General features: G+C 40.0%; 1 protein-coding gene across 4 annotated transcripts in view; it reads left to right on the top strand.

Moving 5' to 3' along the window:
- The first annotated feature begins 536 nt into the window (after positions 1–536).
- The window catches only part of scn8aa (sodium channel, voltage gated, type VIII, alpha subunit a), a 75,154-nt gene continuing 50,593 nt past the window's right edge, over positions 537–25,097 (top strand). For all 4 annotated transcript variants that reach the window (XM_036532573.1, XM_036532571.1, XM_036532574.1 and 1 more), the window contains exons 1-5: positions 537–647; positions 10,230–10,561; positions 21,015–21,133; positions 21,953–22,042; positions 23,545–23,673. In XM_036532573.1, coding sequence (XP_036388466.1) covers positions 10,286–10,561; positions 21,015–21,133; positions 21,953–22,042; positions 23,545–23,673 — 614 coding nt within the window. In that variant the 5' untranslated portion in view covers positions 537–647; positions 10,230–10,285. The remainder of the gene's footprint in view (positions 648–10,229; positions 10,562–21,014; positions 21,134–21,952; positions 22,043–23,544; positions 23,674–25,097) is intronic.

Below are 25,097 nucleotides of genomic sequence, written 5' to 3'. Positions count from 1 at the left end.
ATGCAAATGTATTTCTTTTGGTGTAGGATATATCATTACCTTGCAGAAGATTTTGCAGAAATTCAAGCACATCATGGGGCAAGGTTAATGAGCTCATTCACCTAGAGTTATTGATTCATTCATCCATGTGGAAGACAGTATGGTGTCATGAGCAAGCAGGGAATGATGTCATGACAAAATCCTCTGAAATCGGTACTCTGTAGTATATTTCTAATTACCTTGCTGTCTAGGTATATCCCCAAAGTGAACCCTGTCCCAGACTCTCACAGACCGTATGATCTTTAAGGTGTTTTGTAGTATGGCACTTCGCAAATATTTTAATTTTATTGTATCTTTGCAACATTTTTTGGAAACAGCGTCCTCTCTTGTAGAAACTCGAATAAGACATTAAAGTAAAATCCTGTTATTCTTTCCCACAAATTGGATACATTTTTTCTTACAAATCGACGGTCCCTTGCTGTTTCTAAACAGAGCATTTGCCGACACTCCCTAATATTTTGCTGGGAGTCATCAATTATGCAGGGTAACCGCACGCACTGAGAAGGAAGATAGCAGCAACAATATGGCGACAACCGCAGTTTCTCCCGAATCCGTTCGACATCTGCAGTCCAGCGACGCCTTTCTGGATTTCTGATAACGCGGAAAAAGTAAGTAGTTCTTCTCTTTTCTGCAGCGGTTTAGAATTTTTCTTAAATAGAACCCGTTTTTATGCTGCCAACAACGTATACAAAAATGTCGCAGAGTGGTTTTCTGCCCAGCATCTTTTTTTTTGCGTGTATTTGTGAATCGGCGGATTGCCAGAGCTATCATGCATGTATATGCCCTTCAATATCAAAAATCAAAAACTTATTAGAGAGTCTTACTGTCGTCATTCTGATGGATTTTTTTCTGGATACAAGTTTAAAGAAAATAACAATGGGTGTTGGCCTTACGTTGGACGGTATTGAAATTGAATTTAAATGTGATATAAAATATGTCATATGGATGATCAAACTTTTGTAATTAAAAAAACAAACGAACAAACAAACAAAAAAAAAGAAAATCGGAGGGGGTTATTTTTTCTCGCAGAGAATGGATACCTGTTATACTTGTTAGACCTGATACAAGGAAGCAGCATAAAACCAATAACGTGATAATTCTGCCCCAGCCCCCCCGCTCCCCCTCCCAAAATTCTCCCATCTCCATACTAATTATGGCTGTATTGAATGAAATCAGTATATTGTAGGCTAAAATGAAACGGCTACCCCTCTCAACTTACCTTCATTTCACAACAAAAATTGATTTTTACTGGTGGTGTGCTCTTATCACGGGCTTTTGCTTTCATACATATTGATGTTGGAGGCGACGTAGGCTTCACGGGTGTGGTACATTTCCTTCACGTATTTTGGCCAGGAAGAAAAAAACATTAGCGGAAAAACACCCGGTTAAATGACGTGGCGGATGTACACGATGTAGTTTTTATTCGAAAGTTGGTATTTATTTTGTTGCAGTCACATTCGGTCGATACTCACGTTCTGACAGAATACCGTAACATTCAGAAACCACCCACTGCAGTGTTTGCAGTATTTCTTGGAGGCTGTGGCCCGCACGCTGGAGTAGACGTGTGTATGTGAATGCAATGTATACGCATACTCTTTAATGTGCAGGTCCATGCTTGCTGTTTCTACATGAATAGTGTTGTTGACAATCAGTTTCAGATGATCCTTTGGAAGAAAGTAATATTCGGGGATATGCTCAGGTGGTAATTAATGGAATGGCTTTGAGAAAGAATTTTCTCTGTGGAAAGGGGGTGAAATGAAAAGGGGCTGCTGGTGGTGGTGTATGGGGGGGGGGGGGGGGGGGGTGTTTAATGGAATAAGGGCGTTGTGTCAAGTGTGGAAAAGTAGTAAACAACACCCCCCCCCCCCACACACACTGCAAATACAGATTGAAACCAATAATTGTATGATAACGTACGTTGAAAAGAAGCTAAATTTCCATTGCTTATTTAGGCATGTAGATGTAGCTCACTAATGATCCCAGGACAAAAAAATGTATATAGCCATCTGTTCCATAAACTATAGCAAATGGTTAAATTAATTAATGAAAATATTGCAGACAATTAATTCCTGATATATGGATTGGTCATAACCGGTTGCTGTGGTGGGGTTGTGTCGTGTAGGTGAATGAGAGCTCGCCGCGTGTTCTTGTATGTGGCTGTTATATAACCAATTCCCGGTGTACTGAAGAGAGGCTGAGATTCGGGTGTATGCGAAAACGTAACGCATGGTTTTCAAAATGATTAAAAGCCCGAATCTATTATTTTGTACTAATTCTACTTGAGGCAGCATCGATCTGAATGGACTTGTCGTGCAACAACCAGGCGTCCTTAAATATGTTTTTTACCTGTGGCAAAATAACGGGGAATGAATTGCTGAATTCAGGAATGGGATGTTTTGTGTTGCTCATGTGCGTTTTGGTTAATCCTGCAATCTAGACTAATTACCGTGCGATCTACAAATTAACATATGCCCAAAATTATTTGCAATTGGGAAAGCAATGCTCACGGCCTATGTGATGTAGCTGTCCATTTGTATGGGTCGTCTGTATATGTATTTGATACGCTTCTACATTGTCTGTGCGCCTTCTCTCCAGACTAATGCCTGAAGTTAAACAGTGCTGTTCTCATCCTAAGATTTTTCTGTGTTGTTTGGTGTATAGGGCTAACTCAGTCTCAACAGATATTGTATTCTGCACTTATAATGACGACAGGTTTGCTCTTTCTTAAACGGATGTCTGTGATGTTCGCATCTTTCCCTTTGCGGTTCTGCACTACTTTGTGGTGCTGAAACGGACAGCGCCAGTGCACTGAAGGATTCCATCACACCGCCAAGCTTTAGTTTTTCGCAGTCAAATCCAGTGCCACTACCCTATGGTCCGATGTTGCCTGCATAATTTGCAGCGCGATGAGGTGTGTGTTTGCAAGTATTTGGAGAGGATTTAAATATTAACATGGATTATTACGAGTCCTCCAGAAAATATTTCTAATTGCAAAATGCTCAAGCGGAACATGATCTACAATTGACGGCGTTTAACGTGAGTATGTTGTTTTTTTTTCAATGGATTTATTCTTGGCAAGCTCGCTTACGTTTTTTCGGGACGGTGTCAAATTAAGGCTCTGGCAAAACATTTACTATGACCTGTCAGTTTGTTGTGCTGTTGGGGTGGTGTTTTTTCCAGTGGTATTTCTTGCATTGTCATTGCGTCGTAAACGTAAAAAGCGTGTCTTTTACACGCAATAAAATTAAATAAAGCTACTTTATGTGCTTAGTGCTTTCATCACATGTGTTGGTAATGGCGATGTTTTTCCTTTCACGATCACGTTTTTATCTTTGATGCATTCTGAGCGGTTGTGTTATTTGGCCTTCGATTATAACAATTCACCTTGAACAGTCTCACCACCAAGAACATCTCATTCATGAACACGTCATCATCGGGAAACCGAGTTTAATTATATTTTCGGTTTGTTGTAGATATTTTCTCATGTAAGTATTTTGCAGATTTATCCAGATTTTCAGTAAAACGCCATACAGTGTTTTAATGGAAGCTGTTATTTCATGGGCCCTGACTGTAGCCGACATTTCTGATTTAGCGATCAAAACAAGGTAAATAAGAGCAATATCGATGTTTTATGAATTGGCTAATTGTTTTATACCGTGTAAACAGAAATGCGTGTGAGACTTTTTTTATTAAAACGATTTGGAAACGTGTTTAAAGTTTTTTGGATACACGAATTATGAAAGCGTTGTGTCCGACGTTGCTTATCTGGACACGGATTTTTCTAGGGGCCGCAAGCCGTAAAACAACCCGTCCGTTTCGTAGAGATTCTACAGTTTACATCTTATCTTATTGTCCATTGCTAATGATGCGTATAGCATATGTATATCTATTTAAATAAAGCTGGAATATCCATATGTTTATACCCATTTGCAAAGATTTTTCAATTTAGTCAGGCATGTCAGACATGTCAGATGTTTGTTAATAATTTATTATTTAATGCTACAATGGGTAAACGCAGTACACGCTTGCATTTGCATTACGGTGTAGACTGAAGCAGTTTTGTTTCGAAAAGTTAGATCCTTTCCACCTATTTGAATAGAAGCATCTAATGCCCTGACATAACTTGAATACATAAGCCTCATAACTTTTTGGCCACATTTTAGTCTTTTCCCATGGATGGAAAAGGTTGTGGTATCTGAAAGTTTACAATGTGATAATGGTTGTGTAATTTACATGGAAGGGGTTGGAGAAGTTGAGCTGTAACATTAGGCCATACAGTATCCAGAACATTGGTGGGTTAAGGCAAGGAGTATTATTTTTTCACTGTGATGTTTAGAGAAGTATATTTGAAAATAGACTGTTGGAGGTTTGAGTCATGAGTGGGTAGTGCGATTTTAAAATGCGAAGTACCTTTGTTAGTTGCCTAGTACAGGGGTTCCTGCTAATTAAATAAATGCTGTCATGAAACAGTGCAGTGTCCTGATAGAAAAAAGAAAAGACAAAGGATTGAATTTTTAAAATAGGTTAAAAAGGCACCCACAGTAACAGCCATCATTTCTGGCTCTAAAAGTAACTTTTTTAAAAGACCATGGAGTGAGATAGAAATGTGTAGCAGGGAAAAAACCTGATCCTAACTCTCTTTGCTATGGGAGAGAGGTTTCATGAATCACATAATGGGTTCGGCAATGACTTGTATGAAAAGACTGTACTCTCCCTGGCAAAAGTCAGCAAGTCACTGAGAACATATGATGGCCTCACCTAGTTTGATATTCATGAAGCCTCACTTACTCATCACCCACTCTGCTGTCATTGTGTAAACAGGCTTTGGGCACAGGCTCAACTTCTGTCACACCAAAATGACTGGGGTGGCTGGCAGGCTGGTTGTGGAGTGGTGGAGAATTCTAAAGGTTTGGACATTCTGGCATAATTGAAGGGACCTATGGTACACACTAGGATGGGAATCACAGAGTAACTCATGATATGATACTATCACGATACGTTGCCCACGATAACGATGGTATCACGATACAGCAATTCTGCGATACTTGATACATTGCAAGACAATCATCTACGATACATCACAATATTTGTGTAACCCAAGAAGAAAAAATACCCCTAAAAAGGCAAAAAGAAGGAATTATGTATTTATTCACTGCACTGTGGTGTCAGTTTCACAGAATTTGACAATTAATTATCTAAACTTCGCAAATGAAACTCAGGAAGGTGTCAGAAAATGCAACCATTGTGTTACATATTTTGTGGCAATTAAAGTCATTCAATTCAAGTCATGAGTTCATTCTATATTTTACATTAGATGTTTTCTGTATGGCTTCCATGTGTATTGAAATACAGTGGTTAGGCTAGGTGACAAGTTAGATCATGTATTTCCCATTGTCAGCTGACTCTGTTATTTCTTGTAGGGACACGTTGATGACAAGCTCCTGTGTGTCATGAATTACCTGGATTGGCTTGTAATGGTTACATCGTTTGGTCTAGTTTCCATATTAGAGCGCTACACAACCCCACACCATCAGTATGAAACTGTTTTTACTGAATACACCCCTTCTCCGGTCTACGCTGATGTGGTGATGGTGTGTGTGGACGATCGTGAGTGTGAAGAGGTGTTTCCAAGGCCAAACCAGTTCAAATTAGTTTTGAGGAGCTGGGAGGTTGGCTAACCGTAAGGGAAGAAACACAAACCACGGAAAGCTCTAAGCATTGCTGCTCATCCTTATATAGTGAAAAGTTAACAGCAAAATTCATCGTGGCAATCACCATATACAACAACCAATGTGTGTGGATACATTCTCAACTTCATTCTGGGAAATAGTACCAAGACATTGGATAGCTGGCTAGCTAATTGATCCCACAGTTGTTACATCTTTATGGCGGTCAGTTGTCTGATAATAACATAACTAAGTAAGTCATCAAATTAACCATAAAACAAGTTATTAAAATGAACGTCTGCAAGTTTAAGGATTATGCAACATAATGGTGTAAATTCGCAAGCTAGCCATTAGCTAGCTAGTACCACCGGGGTGTAGGTCTGGAGCTACGTTCATGGTGGTCAGTGAAAAGACTTGGTAACTTAAGTTAAATAATTGCTAATGGGAACCAATGACAAATTCGAGCTGAGACTGTGATGGTTTAAACGATTTCTGCTTTTTGGATAATGTTAGGTAGATAAGCTTTTGTTTAAATGCCTAATCATGCAGAATACTAGCGATATAATTGTAAAGTACCTTCCAATTTAGACAATTTTGTAAGTAGGAGCTACCTAGCTAAGTTGGCTAACTACTCAACTGAAGCTAGCTACTTATATAAAACAACAGTCTCTGCCATCCAAACCATTTAGTCAGTGTTACTTACTGAAATTGAGCTGGACAGGTCTCATTTCCAGGGAGGACTGAGAAATTGTGCACATTTCTTCACCGCAAGTTTACCCTCATTCATTTGATAAGCGCCACCACGAGGAGTCATGAAGTAGTGACTCTGGTAAGTCAGATTGGAGGGGGAATCCGTTTAGATCGCCTGCATGTTTTAATAAAAATATTGTTATTTGGCGCCAGTGTATTGATAACGTATCGCAAGAGGAAGTAATACAATATATTCCTGTATCGATATTTTATCCCACCCCTAGTGCATACGGGTGGGGTATGCACTCTGTCACTGTCTCACGTTGCCATGCAGCGCTGTTTTGCCTTATTTGTGAAGTTTGTGTTTTGACCACACTCATAAATGTACAACACTCAACAGACTTTGCTGAGCAAGCCTTGCTGGAGGCATACAGACTGTTCAGGTGGTGTAGCCGGGTATAGGACAGCACTGCTGGATGAACGGTGGAGGGCTGAAGGAATAACATGTGCCTGTGTGAGGGCAGATGTCAGAGCCTGTGTATGTCAGCAGCATCAGGCAGCCCTGTGTGTGTGTGTGTACGTGTGTGTGTGTCAGCAAGTCCAGTTTCAGACTGGGAGCATCTTCACAATCATATGGTCAGCAGACCTGCACTAGAATGCACCTTAAAATGACCATTTGTTTAATGTTTTCCTCCAGATTTGTGATACATTATGACATATATAGGTGGAGAACCTTTGCTCAGGGGCATTACACCTGTGTCCTGTCCAGGCTTCACCACAACACACTGCTACTATTGTATTCCACAGTATAATGATTAGATTTTTCTGAAGATAATAATTAAAAACAAGAAAGACAAGAAAAGACAAGAAAGTCAGACCAGCTTTATACGAGCAAGTAATAGCACCATTCTGAATGGATTCAAAAGCAATTGCTTCATTAAGGAGCTTTATAGGAGACTTCCAACAGTGCAAACGTGGAGTTTAAGGAAAGTAATGTGTAGCCATAGCAGTCAAGATTATCTCAGGGAGAGTTTGACCTCCTGTGTAGCTCAGCCCTTGGGTGTGCTGCTCTTTTCCCTGTGTCTGTCAGTGTTTAAAATGGATGATATCTGTTGCTCAGAACTCCGTGAGCCCTTCACTGACATCCAAGAGTCCCCACATCCACCAGCTTTCTTTGGATCCTGTTCTGACCAGAGCTTTTTCTTTTTTAATTTGATTTTGGAGGTTAAAATGCTTTGTTTTAGAGTGTGTCAGGGTGAAAATTTTCTCTTCAAATTTTCAGTCAGTGTAGCTGGTTCACATCCTGTTTCATGCTTTCTGGGGTGAGATGGGAAAGCACACTACATAAAACTGTGTAGAATTCGAGGTCTGCATGTGTGTATGTGTGTGTGTGTGTGTGTGTGTGTGTGTGTGTGCGTGCGTGCGAGTGCATGCATGAGAATGAGTGCTGCACTCTAGCATGTCTGAACACCATGGCAGCAGGATCTCGGACAGCTGACTTGTGGTCAGTTCCAAACAGAAGGAGATGATTTCCCTCGAGACAGATCATGTCTCTTATTTCCATAAATACCATATTTTACATCAGGAGTGAAAATTGCCAATAGTAAATTGACATCCCTGGAACATTGTGTAAGCGAAACATAGTAGGACTGACCCTCCTCCAGCATTGCCTGGTGGAGGTCTACCTGACTTGAAGTTACATATGTTTTTAATTTTTGCCTTTTAAATTACTTTATTATTTTATTACTTTTTGTGTTTGCACTAATATAGTCAGCAAAAGTGCAGGTTACTGGTTTGGTCCATGGCTGATCCATTGCATTCAGATAAATGCCCAATGTGGTCCGATTTGTCTTTTTGGAACAATATTGACTAATGACTACACTGTTTCCTGCTCTGGATCCAAGACTATTTAGAGCAATTATGGAATAAATGATTCAGTCTCAGCTGTGGGTGAGGCTTTTTTTTTGTTGTTGAGTAAATGCCAGGTTTATGAGTCTCTGCTTGCAGTCAGACCAAAGAATTAATCGTGTTTGGAAGGCTTTGGGATCAGAGATAGAACCTTTAAAAAGGAAGTTTGATACCTGTTCTTTATTCAGTATGGTAGTGATGACGGTTTTGATTGCATGTTACTCTAGATAATTTTGTAATTCATACAGTCTGATAGTTACTTTTTGGTGGACAAAGTTAACCCTTTTATTAAGCCTTTATATTGGAATGGACACCACATGTGTCCTGGGTCTAAGAAATAGATAAATCAGAAAAGAATCTCATGAATGTTGTGAAGTTGTTTTTACTGACACCTGTGTAGTGTTCTGAGGAAAATGTTTTAATTCTGGTCTCCATGAAAGAAATAAAAGATCTTTTCTGCTGATGAAAAACACATCCTTCTTTAGGAGAATATATAAATAACCAGAGCCTATGTATATTACATATAAAGCAGCACTTTAGAGATACCAATTTTCTATGCATTTTTCTGTGTCCATTATTTTACATGAAACTTGAAAGATCTGAAATGAATCAAACTGCTGTTCTTTTGCTGTGTAGTTTTTTTGTGCTTGCAGCATTCTGGGCTAATTAACTGTACTGTAATATAGCAAGTGATGGATTATTAAGATTATTCCATCAAAGCTTTGATCAGTGATTAATGATTAAAATTAGTTTTTAAAAATTAAGCTTCACATTATATTCTTAGTCACATGCTGTACATATCATTGATATAAAATTAATATATTTGAATGGGTGGTGAGAGGGCAAACACAGTGCACATCCAGCAAAAATGTACTGAATATGACATAGCATTGAAAATAACATAATTTGAGGCAGTGTACTACTATACAATACTGCTAACACAATAACTGTTCTCCATAGCATTATAAAAGTCATGGACTTCATAGACTGTGTAACAATCCTTCTGCAGCTGCTGTATTGGATTAATAATGTTTGTGAGTGCATGAGAGGATCTAGATATTGGAATTGTTTTTTTCCCCAAGATGGTGCTTCAGTGGATCATATGCTTGTTAATTTATGAATTATTAAGCATGGTGTAGCGCACAGCTGGACTGTAACAAATCAAATTACAGGTATTTTGAAGAACAGTGCTGTGACTAACCTAAGGCCATCAGCACATGTGTCTCAGGCAGTCACACTGTCTGTCCATGGCAGCCAGTGTGAAAAGAGCTGTTGATTCTGATTAAGAAAGTACTCAAGTACTCACTACGTGTGCAGCTATCACTTTGTGTGCAGCTATTGCAAGCGGATTAGTACTTTTAATGGACAATGTAAGCCAGTCCCTGCTTAAAATAACAGTCTGAGTAGGCATAAGTTATTTCATTCATTAATAGCTATGCATGGAATCTGTTTTAGTGGAATTATTAAATATGTGTAGTCAATATGTAGCCCAAGAAAAGTAAAGAGTTGGCAGAAAGTTATGGGTTATTTTCTATAGTAAAATATTGGACTTAATTTTTCATTAAATAATTACTATGGTTAGTATTTCTATATGCCAGTTATCTTTTTAAACCTAAATGCCCAGCTTAGAATCTTTTTGAATCAGGCTTGTGGTGAAGGACAGTTGACAATATAGATGTATGTAGAACCATAAACGAATTTCAGTGCTTATGTAAAACAGTAGTTTTGGTGGAAATGTTTTTGTGGAAATGACAAACAAAAAAATTTAATACTTGGATAAGTTTTGTTTGCCTGAAGTTAAGGACAAATCTGAAAGCAGTAAAGTTGAGCAGCCTCCATTATAGTGAGTGAGTGAACAGTCAGCCATGTTGTCCCATCTAATGACTGTTTTTTCTCTCTCCCCTCTGATGTTTTGCCCCCTCTTAGAGCTGGCTGGCCTGGATGGTAACTAACTAAAGAAGAACTTGCTGCAGGATGAAAACATGGCTGCACCCCTTCTTGCACCACCAGGACCTGACAGCTTCAAGAGGTTTACCCCAGAGTCTCTGGCCAACATCGAGAGGCGAATCGCCGAGGAGAAGGCCAAGAAGCCTCCCAAGCCCGACAGCAGTCATCGCGACGATGACGATGAGAACAAACCCAAACCCAACAGTGACCTGGAGGCGGGCCGCAGTCTGCCGTTCATCTACGGTGACATCCCTCCAGGCATGGTAGCAGTGCCCCTGGAGGATATAGACCCTTTCTATATGAATGAGAAAGTGAGTGCCCTGACCCTGATCCAAACTGCGCGGCCCCATAGGCCAGCTGCCATGCATACAAGCCTTGTCCACCCCAACTGACAGAAATTTCCCTCACTAACAGCAATGGCAGCAATAACAACAAAAATGAAGATGAATGGGGGGTGTAGAGAGGGGTGAATGGAGGTGGAGGATGATGAGAGGAGATGATAAGGTACGAGGGGTAAGAGTAGGGAGGGAGGTCTGATAGTGGTGATGGAGAAACCAGGATAGAGTTTCCTACTACAACCATGTAGTAAAAAAAGGGGGAGGGGTATTATTCCATTAACACATATCCTATTTCCAAAATCAGGATGATATATTTCATGAATAGCATTTTTTAGAGCGCATCAGCTTCACAGTGATTCTTTTGATTTCCTCTTCATCTTCCTCTTCCTCTGCTGACAAAGAGCAATGGCAGTGGCTCTTCAGCCTGCTCCTTGAGATAAATGCCATTCAGTGGCTTGTTGGTTTACCTGGAGGGTGTCAGTGGTGGGCGACAAATTACGCTTGTTGGCAGTGAATTGATTGTGATCAGTTGTTGGGGCTGGGTATCTGGTCATTGGAGCTGAAATCCTACAGGCTGGAACTGCTACCTCTCCTCATCTGAATCTGATTACATCTCTATGTCATTCTTCTGATAAAAACCTTACTGCCACTGACTAGAATTCCAGTGAGAAATACAGAATTAAACATGAGAAATAGGGTCATCTGTCTTTCAAAGTGCAGCAAATCCAGGGAAAATGTAGCATGTTCATAAAAGAGATCAGAAATTTCATTCTTTAGACTGAAATGTGGGCTGGATGCGTACTTTAAGGGGCTGAGGTAAGTTGAATCAAACTGGTAAGCTGTTTGTGTACATTTAAAGCATTTAAAGCATATGACAATCTTTGAGGATTTTTAGATGTGTTGTTTTGTTTTTTTAAGACCTTTTCATGAGTTTAAATGTCAGATATTTTTAAAAATTGCTTTTGTTATTCAAGCCTGAATTTACATCTATGTTTGTAGGATATGCATAGTGATGACAACATTGTGGCCAACATTTAGCAGTCAGAGGGACGGAAATGTCTTCTGTTTGTTCACACCACCCACTTTGTTTGTCCCTGCACTGAGTCCAGCGATAGCCCCACCCTGGCGGACTGTGAATTATTTGTTGAGAAAAACTGCCTGTGATAGACTTAGATTTACTTTTTTCGAATGGTTGTCTTTTCCATGCTGTAGTGAGACATGAACTGTGGCCACTAATGTAACATAATTGTGATTGGCCCCGGTGCAAATATTTTTCTTGCCCCCCCCCCCCCCCCAAAACACAAGCGCACGCTCGTGCGCACACACACACAGTTTCTTCCTGTATTGTTTTCCCTTTAGTCATACTTGATGCGGGAGCACACCTCCAGTATTCCGAGGCCATGTGGAATGCGGAAAAAAACGCCGCTCATATCTATTTAATGTTGATATCACAGCAACAGCACTATGCTGCTTCCATGCGGTACATAGAAATGTAATGTACATAGAAATGTAATGTACATAAAGATTGAAAACATATGCTATGTGTTTTTCAAAGTTAATAAGTAAGTTAACCAACATGTAGATACATGCATTCCACTTAACTTTGGAGGTGTACTCCCGCATCAGGTATAACTAAAGGGAAAAAATAAAGGAAGAAACCTAATGCTACATACCGGGGATAGCTGTTATTGCCCTAAAAATAGCTATTCGATATATCGCCTGCCCTGGACTCAAACCGTCACAGCCTAATTTCTCCAATTATCAAACATCCGAAATAGCTTTAGCCAGCCTACACTAACAAATCAACACAAAGGTAGCTTACACAGTATGTTGCTAATCATAGAACAAATAGCCATCAAGAAAAGCACAGCAACTCATTATAGACTTACACAATATGAATGAATGGATGACGGCACCTGATCACACAATCACTTGCATTTATAGAATTCATCATTCAGCTATGATACAGATACAGCTTCACTTGTGGAACTAGATAGCAATGGTGAGCTGACGTTAGCCTCTGGCTGCACGTCAACATTGCTAACGTTAGCATTCGATGAAGCAGCATGGATAAAAAACCTGTCTAATTTCACCAGTTTAGCAGTACACTCATCCTGCTCTCTTTTGTCTTTCCTCTTTTGAGTGCCGCTTTTTTTGTGTGGGCTTGCTAAACATTATTTATTCTTTTAACTTATCACCCATTTTCTGAAGAACACTTGCTTCATACTAAATCTAATTTTTTTTTTTTTGCTTTTTGCTAAAAGGTTGAACTGTTGTGGAAAAAGTTGACGTCACGCGTTATCACAAATGACAGGGAGCAAGGTCATTGGACAAACAAATTAGCATTTCCCAGCAAGCCTTCTTCCGTCGTAACTTTTCAGAAGAAAGCAACCAAAGTAAATAAGTGGTGGGTAGAAATAATATTTATTTTTAATAAAACATGTAGTTTTGGAACATTTCAATAAGGACAAATAAAAATACATATTAAAAAGTCTATAAATCAAAACCATAAATGTGATACACAAGGTGGGAAGGTGCTATATATAGCAATCACAAACAATCTCGGTGATATTGTTAAATGGTTACTTTGAAGACTGCGTTAAACGGTCAATGCGCGAGAGGGCCCACCTACAAATAGTTAAGTACATGGGCCCCTAACAGCCTCTGGGCCCTGGTGTGCTGCACTGGCTGCACTGTCAATAGTTAGACCTGTGACTGTGGCCTGTCTCAGAGCTCAATGTTGAGAATGCCATTTACAGGAGAGATATTCCTCTGACTACCTACCATGGAAAGGAATTGGGAGCAATGAAAAAGTTAGAGTTAAAACTGAACCACAGGTCTGACAAACTTAAAAAAAAAAAAAACCCTGCAGTCACAGCAAGGTTCCGTCTAGGGCTGGACCCAAATATTCGACTATTCAGATTTTGTTCGTTGGGTTGGTATTTGATTTTCAATTTTGGGATTCGGATATTCGTTTTTTTTTTTTTTTAAATGTAGGCTATCAATAAAGGCGAACTGCAAAATACATTTTGTCAGCACATTCTTGTACTATATTTATACTTTTTAATTGCACTGTTAAAATGTGGAAATATATACCACCTCAGCTTGGGTGCCTGACATCCTTCTCACTCACAGCAGTGAATGTTACGGTGATGGGAAAGTAGCCGGCGATCGCTGAGCTCATGCTTTGGGAGTCGAACGGAGGGTCTAATTGTTTCGACCGACCCCTAGCTAAGTTTCTCACCCTGGTAGGATGCTAGCTGCAGCGATGCCATGCTTCTCTCTGCCTCCAGTGGGGCGTGACACCATGTTTAAATACTGCGGCTCCGTCATCAGAGACGGCAATGGGAAATAAAAAGTAGCCGGCAATCAACTAGTTCCTACTTTGGGACTTGAACAGAGGGCGTAATGATTTCGACCGACCCCTAGCTAAGTTTGTCACCCTGGGAGGATGCTAGCTGCAGCGAAGCCATGCTTCTCTCTGCCTCCAGTGGGGTGTGACACCATGTTTAAATACTGCGGCTCTGTAAGCAGTGATGGCGATGAGTGTATAGGATGGGTTAAATACAGAGGACAAATTTCATTTCAATGTATGCGAGTACTGAGAAATGACAATAAAGAAATTGTAAATAAATATAAATCTTATAAATATAATCAGAATCAGAATTTTTTTATTCACCATGTGCTAGGAATTTCTGTTGGTGCAGGTGTCGAAGCGAACAAAACGAACAAAGCCGAGAACGGAGAAATGTCTGGCTGAGCCCATCCTGAGTCATGCTCAGCACCCACCCCCCACCCGGCCGAAGCTTTGATTTGCTGTTGATTACTACCGAAGCTCCGGAGCCCAAAAAACAAAAAAATTGTATTCGGGACAGCCCTAGTTCAGTCATTAGTTACATTACATCATGTTTACAAACGCTTGAAATAAAAAGCAAGGACACTGACATTCAAACATACTCCTGGAGCAGCTGGCTTTGATTGTCTTCTTTTGTTTGGCAGACATGCTTAAGTCTGAGCTAAATTTGTCCAACTTTCAGATTTTTAGAAGTCAGGAAATGTGTTTGTCCTGTGGATTTGTCTGGGTAGGAAATGGAAGAAAAATTTCCTGGAAATCAACATCTTCTCAAAAATAGGTGGATTGAGTTTGGAGCTCCACAGGAGTAAGATCAGAGCATAAGTCAACACTCTGGAATCTTATGAATTCACTATTGAAAATTATGTATTCAATACACTGTATTATTTAAATTGTCATGCATTGTTCTGTTGATGTTCTATTTACTGTTTTCTGTGAACAGTGATTTTTAACATGCTTGAAGGCAGAGCACTCTCATATTTTGGAGAGTCTGTCTGTGAAGCCACACATTACTCTGAGAGTTAAGGTTCACGGGCACAAACCGCTAAAACATTATTGTTCAGACAAGGAACACCTCAAATTCATAGGCAATTAATTATGCAGTAAGCACAGAGGAGTCAGAAAAAATTAAACAAATTAATGCATTACTTACAGAAATATGTAACACATTTCACACAAACTAAGGTTTGATGACATTCACCTTTTAGTTATGTAACACTCATAACACCTTTGTAAATAGTACATAATGTATCATTACTGTTGTCATAATTATACATAAATATTATAGCCAGTTGGTTTTCGTAGCATGTTGTTAGTATATAATGACAATGTTTAACATTACATGCTTCATATTTGTGTAGCCGGGGAGCATGAATTTCAGGGTATGCAAAATGAGAGTGAAGAAAAAGCCTTAAAATTTGACTTTCTGCTATAGTAGAGGATCAGTTGATCAGTAGTAGTCCAAAGCTGGCTTTTGCTATTAAACAGTTTGATCACACTTTCAGTGAAAAGGAAAAAAATATTTTGACACCAGTTTCCACAAAATGAGAGAGTTTAAAAAAGGCAACATACAGAAGCTTTCTTTCTTCATGTGATGTCCCCTGTATATCTTTTATACAGGGGACATCACATGTCAGACCTAACCTTTGTGGCTTATAGAAGACTATATTTAAATATTTTCAGTGTAATATTATACAGTGTTTTCAGAATTCTTTGTGCCATAGTTTGTCATATTTTAAGCAAAAATAATAATAGCAAGAAAGTAGCTATACCTTTTGTGAGGACTAGTGTAGGAGAGGTTTTGTGCTGTTGCTCATTATCCTAATGCTTGATATCAGATAAGTGTGGAGGGAAGGTAGCTTCATGATTTGAGGACACTGTGAATAGAGGATGTATTTGAGACAAGAATGTCTTTGGTGCTGCAGAGCTGAGATCAGTGGTAGACAGAGCTTTGGGACATGCTGTTGAGAGAGAGATTAGGTCAGGACAAAATGAAAGTGTCAGTACCCTATCCTTGCTATGAGAGCATTATTGATTCTGGGTATGTCAATCAAGGCTCTGATGAAACCTGTGCAAAGGGAGTGTGAACAGATCCAACCAATCAGTCACATCATCACCTGGCACCACAGTAAGGATGCCACCCAATCAACACTGCCAAGTTAACTTAAATAAAAAATAAATAACCCATCTCAGATTGATTTGGCACTGTATTACAGTGGAGTGATTTATTTAGAGACAAAATGCACAAATGTACATCAGTGAGGCTTTTTTAATGAAAAGGCCTTATTACAAAGCCTTCTCTGGATTAGGTTAATCTGTGTTAACCTTTGAACCTGTTATGAATTTGTTGATATTTTTTCATGGAGTCCTGAGGGCAACCCCTACTGTACCGCTCCACTCCGACAGGAAATTGTGTTTGTCTGGGATGGCCACCCCGCTATGTCACTCCCAAGCCCCAGGCCCTCCTGCCCTTTGTGTGTGTTATTGTGCATGCATGAGCATGGATGTGTGCACATGTCCTGGTGAGTTCATGCATGTATTGTACATGCAAGGGTTTGCATGCTAAATATGCACTCCTTTGTCATCCGTTAAGACGGAAAGGTCGTCTCCCTCCTGTAGTGCATGCTGTCAGTTATGTAACTAGCCAGTTCTGTTCAGTTATAAAATGGGCGCTCTCAATGAAGCAGGATGGTTTTAGAAATGTGAAATAGGGCAAAGAAAAAGGGTGAGATGATGTATACACTTATGTTCTCATTGTTGTTCCTTTCCAAACCCCTGCCACCTGACCTGGGATTGTGGGGGGGTCTGCAGCATTACAATTCCGCAGGAGAATGGAATGAGTTTGACAGTACATCAGTGTGTCTGTTTCTAGAACATTTAGTCTGAAATCCTGTTCAAATTTTTGTGGAAACCTGATCAGCTTTCCCCTGTCCTTTCTATTGTGGAACATTATACTGGACATTTTTAATCCTGCATGCTCAGGAAATGGGCTGTTGTGAAATTACACCTGTAGTAGTGGCATGTGTCTGAGGCAGGAGTGGACAAGAAATTATTCTGTGCCTACATAAATCTACATAATCTGCTGATTGTACATGATTGTACATTCTATAGGGCTGCAATCAAACATGATATGAAAACCATGAAGCATTGTCAGATCTCAGAGAGGTAAGGATGCAGTGCTTTTGCTACAGGATGAGAGGATGGGGTCTGGTCACAGCAGAGGGTTTGGGTGATTGTAAAATACCACCCACGGTTTGTGTACCCCTGTGTATGTGTGACGCCTGTAGACGTGCAGAATAAATGTTATGCACTGAGTCCCGGTGCTTGAGCTGTGCTCATATAATAGATAAAAAACCAATGGCACACTCTAATCTGCAGGATGCTCTGAGGCTGGTCCCCTGATGACACAGCATTCTGGTGCTCTGTTGGAGGGTGGGGGTGGGGCTCTGCGTGTCCTGGAGAAGATGGAGCTCTTGGGGCAGGGTGGGGCTGGGCTGCCTGGGACGAGGCAGAAGCAGGGGAAAAATCAATAGGATCAGGCTCGCGTGAACATTACCACCTCTCTGATGCACCCGATCTCACAGCTCTGAGACGCTGCACTCTCATCCAGACTCCCAGTTTTTCCCTGGTGGCTGCAAGATTGTTTTTTCATCCATGCAATGCTTCCCCTTTGTTGAGTCTCATTCTGGAACAGGGTGGGGAGGTGGTGGGGGGGGGTGTATTTCGCGTGTCTGTGTCAGAGATAAACCCTATAGCCATACTGCTGGCTCATTTGTGTGTGTGCTCACTCGTCCCTGCATCCAGGCTCTTAAAGTGATGTGAAAAAGCACAGGCTGTCTTCTCAGTGGTTTTCCAATCCATGCTTCGTGAGAATTAAAAAAAAAATGATTAAGTGTCGGAACAAATCCAAGATGGACAGAAAGGAAAAAAAGATGTCAGAATGCATTACTAGAAGGCTATTCTTGAGGAGCTGACTGTTAGAGTGGAGTTCAACGGTCATTGGTTTTCAACACTACATTGCGACAAGCTCTCCATTGATTGTGCTGCTCTTTCTGTCCTCCTCTCTGTCTTGCCCCTCCCTCACCCCCCTCTTTTCTCTCTGGTTTGATACTGCTGCAGTTCCTCCTAGCCTCTCTGCCTCACTGGCACTCTACTGTGGATTATGAAATTTTCAGTAGCTGTGCAGCAATTCGCTCATGCTTTTGGGGAAAAAAAATCTATATGCATTTGTCCGTGTGTGTGCATGAGTGCATACGTACATGTACGTGCAATGTATGCATGTGTATACGTGCGTGTTTCTGTGTGTGCATCTCCCCCTTACAGACACACACAATACTGTTGTACTGTTGTACTGGCAGGATTTCAGGATCTAAAGAGGATATTGGATTCTTATCTGGATACTGATACTGATACCTTTTGAAACTGCAAATGTGTTTGTGCCCTAGCAGATCACAGCTTCAGTAAGCTAAGCCTGCTCCCAACATTAACAGTGGTCTGGGTGTACTCTATAGGAGTATGAGGAGCCTCTAGCTTACATGTCTCATCTGTCAGAGAGTAACATGCAGAGCTACATGACTCCATGAACCATGTCCTCTGAGATTTCACTATTTTCTGCCATGACTGTACATGTGAATTTGCTTCTATGTGTTTACATCAAGAGAATCATCCCAGTTCTTTTTAACTTTGGCCCTGCAGTCTAGACCTAATCTGAACATAGAAACATTTTTTTTTTTTTTACCCAATGCCATGTTTTGCTGAAAATGTTTTAAATTCTTTGTTGGCATATTTTCTAAGGCTCTGCTCTGAGAATTAATAATTAAGAAGGAATGACTGAATTCCTTTCCGAAATTAGGGAGAATAAAAAGATATTGGATGGCATAAGCAAAAAGTGAGAATTGTAAATTGAAGAAAACCCCAATTTTAAAAAACACATTTAGTGTGCAGTAGTAGTAGATGAATTGTTCCCCCTGCTGGACCCTGTCTGTTCTTCAGAGCCTGCTCACCACCCTCTCCTGGCAGTGCCACTCCTGATCTTAAGTGCAGTGCGGTGCATCTCTCTCCACTGGGCTTAATGCAGGAATGCCTTCTAAAAGCAAGTGGGTAATGATTGGCTATGCCAACGCACAGGGAGCCTCATTAATCTTTTATGATAATTGCTATGTTTTATTTAAACAGTTATGGGGTTATCTACTCATGCTCTGCTAACCCTATCACTCTCCTTTGCTGATGTGGAGACAAATCCAAGATCATTCTGCTGACAGAAAAAGTCCCAAACATGGTCCTTTTGTGATGGTTCCATGATGGGTCCTGGAGGTCTCGGGCTGGATTATGACTGAAATCGTTCAGGAAGTGGAAGAGATCAGAGAGAAATGCCACCTGATCTACCTGCAGTGAACGTGTGCATCAAGCCCGCCTGTACTGTCCATAGCTGTCACATGTTAGTTAATCTACTATTTCAATCAGTTTTCCTTTCAGGTCATTTTACACATAAGAAAAAAGTGATTCTCAGACCTCATGATACCCTCCCTTGGTAGCAGTTAGCAGTTAGGTGACTCAGCTGTGGGCTGGTGGAGGTTAATGGAGGCATTAAAGCATATGTTGCTTCAGGGCATTTAAAGAATACCCACAGATAGTTGAGCAAATTAAACATAGATTCTTTCTTGGGAGAAGGACCACTCTCCACTGTGCTGATCTTTGATGTATTTTTGAGATATCAAAAAATGTTTGCAGCACAGTTACCATACCCCAACTGTTGTTGTCTGGTCATGTCACAGTACTGTGTGCCAGGAGCCTTCGCAGTGAATGTAGTGGAGTTTGTATGGAGCTGAAGGGCTCCTTAATGGCGCACCTTTAAAAATGTGAGTGGCCTCATTGTTTCCTATAAAATAGTCAAGAGTCAAGAGAGATTTTATTGTCAGCCCATCTACATACAAGTATACAGTAGGGTTGAAATAACATTTCCCTGGGATCCATGGTGCTACATTCAGTCACGAATAAATACACAAGATAATAAATAGACAAATAACAACACAAAAATAGACAAAATAACCAGACAATAAATAGACAAAATAATAAGACATTAAATGGTAAAGTGGCAGGCAGAAGAGTGCAAGTAAATTTGTAAACAGAATTACACCTTTCAAAGTGGCTGTGTGCATTTTAAATTTGGGGTGCTCAGTCCAGGGGAGTGGGCAGGGGTATGCTGTGGGTCTGTTCTTGTGCAGGCGCAGGAGGGGAGGAGGGGGCAGCGAGGAGTTGAGGAGCCTGATTTTCTGACGGAAAAAGCTGTTGCAGTGTCTGGCAGTGATGGTATGGATGCTCCGGTACCTTCTGCCAGATGGCAGGGCAAATAGGCATCCTTACCCTCATGTCACTGATTGACCAAGCTATAGCAGCACTGAATGATGTGTTGATGCCAACTGGAAATGCAGGGGTCTTCAGTGCCGTCCATCATGTCAGGCAATTCATTTTAAGGTTGGAGTCCTTATCTCCTATTGACCTAGCGAGCTTTCATTCTACAGTTAGTCAAACTAGTGCCTATAACTACAGTATAATGTAACACCACAGGCCTTTTTCTGAACATTATATAACATTGATAATCATGATAACAATAAAAATAAGAATCAATACTTATTGTTTCTGTCATTATTGTTATGACAATGCCATTGGCTGTGAATGGCTGTAATAGCATAAGACAGAATAAGAAATAAGAATAAGAAATATACACTGATGGTATCATTGCCAAATTTGCATAATTTCAGTGCTTTCAGTGTAAATAGTGTTTGGTTTGAATGTACATCATTTTGTGTTTTATTTATATTTAAGGACTGCGTTTTGTATAGCACACAGAAATAATGGAATATTATAACATTGTATGGAAAACGGTTGTATCTTTGTCTTATTCCAAGTGTATTGTGGGTGTTTGTTCAATTCCCTTTGCAAGAGAAAGGCCTCAGAAGGTTTACTTTCATCTCTTACCCCCTATTGTATAGTAAATAAGCAATGTGATATAAAGGACCTGTCATACACAGTTCTCATTTTAATCTCTCTCTCTCTCTCTCTCTCTCTCCACAGACATTTATAGTGCTAAATAAAGGGAAAACAATCTTCCGCTTCAGTGCCACACCTGCCTTGTACTTCATAAGTCCTTTTAATATTGTTAGGCAAATAGCTATTAAAATTTTGATACATTCATATCCTTTTCAAATGGAACAGAACACTGAGAAGAAGTATTTTAGGAAAATGTTCAATGTTGCCTGTGTTTGTTACTGATAATGTTGATATCGCTTCTAATTATGGTGATGATGATGATGATGATGATGAATATAATTACGAATGTTTTCACTGAGTTGCTCTTCCTTGGGTGCATCATTAGTGATACTTTTATGTGAAGCAAAAATTGATCGCCTTCCTTCTTCTTAAACTTTGACTTCAGACAAAGTCATAGAAAATCCATTTGGCACAGGCCATGTGCCCTCAGTACTTTTTGCCCATCAGCAAGTAGGCTGCATCTATGAGTACATAATTAATTCAAGTTGATGGTGAATCTGATCTGTTAGTGCCATATATGGTTTCCATATCCTCCTGCTTTGTCACTGAAAGTGTACTGACCTCTGTACAACACATTTGAGAATAATAACCATTAAAATGGTCTTACTGGACAAGAAAAAGTGCATTAACATGATAAGACCAATTTTAAAATGCAAGTGGCGGATGTTACCTAACACATCAAGTTCAGTTGCTGTTAGAAATTACGTATCTGATTGTATTGTCATTCTGTTGTAGAATTCTTAGAATTTAAATCTTAAATAATCATTTCTTACAGGTCTTAAATCTTCCAGTAGCTTGCTCACACTGAGGGTGAGTTATTGTGGGTGTCCCAGAAATGCAAGTGATTTAGCGTTGCCATATATTTACCTCATTCTATCATTTTGAAATAAATTTTGAATCAAATTCAGGGTTGGGAGGGGGGAGGGGGGTTCCCACTAATACTTTCCTTGACTCCTTCTCACAGTATTCAGCATGATCATTATGTGTACTATTTTGACCAACTGTGTGTTCATGACTTTTAGCAATCCCCCAGAATGGTCCAAACAAGTAGAGTGAGTACCTCTTTACTCTGAAGCATGCCTTGAATTGTGTTTCCTGCTAATTAAGTATCACAGAAATAGCTTTGACTATCAAGAGTACATTCAACAAGGTTCAAATGGAAACAAGTGTACAAGGAAAACGGAAGTGTGTGCGGCAGGCTTAATGACAGTAATATGTACAATTCACTACTTCCAAATTTGTGTGATGTTTGAAATAAGCTATATCTTCATTTATCAGTCAAGAATTTTGAATTTTTAAAGTAAAACAAATGACTTTTCATCAGTTCAGCCAATTGTCATGAGATCAAATGTTTGAATTTTGTACATTTTTAAATGTAGGTCCTGAAGCACATCACAACCTGGCTGAATTACTGAAAGGCGTGGCAAACGCAGATGTGCTGAACGGCAAATTTCGTTTTAACCCTTTCGCATGTAACTTATTTGTTATGATATGTACCGCGTGTGTTACCTTATATGGTTCGTTATGTTTTCATTTGCATTATTAAGTTTCTTATAGATTTCAGTTAGCATTTGCTATATATTTTAGAGTTAAATCGCTGTTTCCTCAAAGCTAAAATCAGCTAGAAATTCTCCAATCTAGTGTTATAATCGCAACAGTTTTAGCATTTGCGCTAAACGGCTAATCACACCGATGTGACCGTACGCGCGAAAGGGTTAAAACGAAAATTGCCGTTCAGCACATCTGTGTTTGCCACGCCTTTCAGTAATTCAGCCAGTTAAATATCCGCGCTGGAATTACGGAAGGAAGTTGCGGTCAAACTTGATAATATGATTAATTTGTTAAAGTTTCGTGATTAATCGCGAACGATTAATGCGATGCTAATTAATATGTTTCTCTTCTCTACTTTTTGTATATAAAATGATGCTGTCTTGCCCATTCCATTTCGATTATTTTTACAACAGCCATCAAAATAAGTTTTGGGAAAAACTGTATAATTTTAGTTTTCTTCAGATATTTCATATGGTCTGTTTTGATGATAATTTTGCTCAAGGTGTTGTGATCTGTGAAGTTCATTAGAGTGACTTTAAATGTAATGAAACATTTTGATATCGAATGCATGTCCTGCAAGCACAATATTATGGTATTTTATCAAGGTACCAAACATAGAACATCTCTGTGCAATTAATGCCCACAGCTCTCCTCTACAGAGTTTGAGAAAGACACGCCTCTTTATGTTCTGTGTGGGGTTGTTGACTTCCTCTTAAGACAATAAGCTAACTCATTTTCAGTAGTTCACAAGGCTTTATGGTGGGTCTGATTTTTCTGCATGTATGGGTTTGAATGTAAACTTTACTTTTGAGACTGATAATATATTATTATTATTATTGAATGTGTTTTAATGAGTGCAGCGTGGCTGTTAGAGATATATGTATGGTGGCACATTTGGTGAGATGAGGACCCAGGTTCTGCGGTGCTCTGTGACAGAATGGCAGGCTGCATAGTGAGCTGCCATTCAGAATGACTTCTAAATCTGACTGCTCCTTTTGTGTAGGTACACCTTCACTGGAATTTATACATTCGAATCAACTGTAAAAATCATTGCTCGTGGGTTCTGTATAGACGGGTTCACCTTCCTACGGGATCCATGGAATTGGCTGGATTTCATGGTGATCTCCATGGCGTAAGTAGACTCCTGAGTACCTATAGAGCCTTTCCTTATCTGAAGCTGCCATGGTTAACCTGTGTTAACATTTCTCACACTAAAGACTTTGAAAGAAAGGATTTACACATAACAAACCTAATCTCTATTCACACAGAACAGACCTAATTTGTCATTGAATATCTTTTTTGTGGCTAATGCCTCTTTTTTCACATTTTTTTATTCCTGTGGTAGTGTTGCCCAAACTATTTAGCTGGAACTGATTAGTTCATTAATGCAAAGAAAAGATGATGAATGGGTTCTGAAAGAGTTAGGTCAGAATGTTCACAGACAAACAGACAAAAATCAATATACTATTCAGATCTTTTGAGTGTATATTGGTATTTTGACTGTGCAAATTTTAATCAGGAGGGTGGTGCTCATTTTCTTTTAGGTTGTGTAAGATACAGTGGGATGTCTAAAGGACCCATCCCCCCCACTTCAGGTCCCTCCTATTCTCTCTGTTTCCCTTTGTTCTCAGTGCATTTATTTCCCTCCCTTGATAATCCAGAATCACTCTTTACATTTCCTTTGCTCAGCATATAAAAATTACCCCATGAAAAATGGAGGTCCTAACAAGCTGTTACATGGCATTGGAGAGAAATTACTCTTGCCTCCCACAGCCGTCTCCTCCCTGGTTACATATCTGGGCCAGCACATCCCATATCCCCTCTCTCTACCTAACAGCACAGTTTTTGACAGAAGCTCTAGCTACAAACTCCAAACATTTCCGTCCATTCACAAAAAAACTGGAATAACACAATGTTATGAGTAGTTATATTCAGGCTGTGATATTTCTGGCAAGTAAGGGAAAGTAACTGACATACCCTCCAAGGAATCGCACCACAACGATTAAAACATGTCAGCTTTATTCCCCAAACTGCCTTTCCTCCATTGTAACTGGAACCAGGCAGCACTGACATACAGGCTATGGGAGTTTTTCCATTGTCTTTTGTGCTTGGAATTAGGGCCGTGAACCAGGTTGTGAGAGGATTTAACCTGGGTTTAACCTGAAAGGCATAAGCACAGAAACAGCCCAAACACTGGCAGTGAAGTGGGCAGGCTCGGTGCCAGGTGAAAATACAGGGGGGTGCAATTGCAATCCATGCCGAGGGGGGTCACAAAACATAAATGCTGCGCAGACATTGAGATTTAAGGACACTCCCATAATGCAGGGCCTGAGAGTGGGGTCTTTTATTGATACAAAGGAATGGCCATAGGAAGCAGTCTAGCTGCTTCAGGAATCTGTCAAACTATGAACACATGTTTTGTCAGGATCGGAGATCGGGACACAAACGCGGACCACCGGGTAAACGGAACCAAGCGTTTAATTTCAATCAGCAGGCTGTTCGTAGTACAGGGACAGGCAGGGTTCAAAAACACGGGGAAGCAGTCCGGGGGCAGAT

Source organism: Megalops cyprinoides, chromosome 7 (assembly GCF_013368585.1).
Source record: "Megalops cyprinoides isolate fMegCyp1 chromosome 7, fMegCyp1.pri, whole genome shotgun sequence".
Lineage (NCBI taxonomy): Eukaryota > Metazoa > Chordata > Actinopteri > Elopiformes > Megalopidae > Megalops > Megalops cyprinoides.
This window is presented reverse-complemented; position numbering and strand designations above follow the sequence as displayed.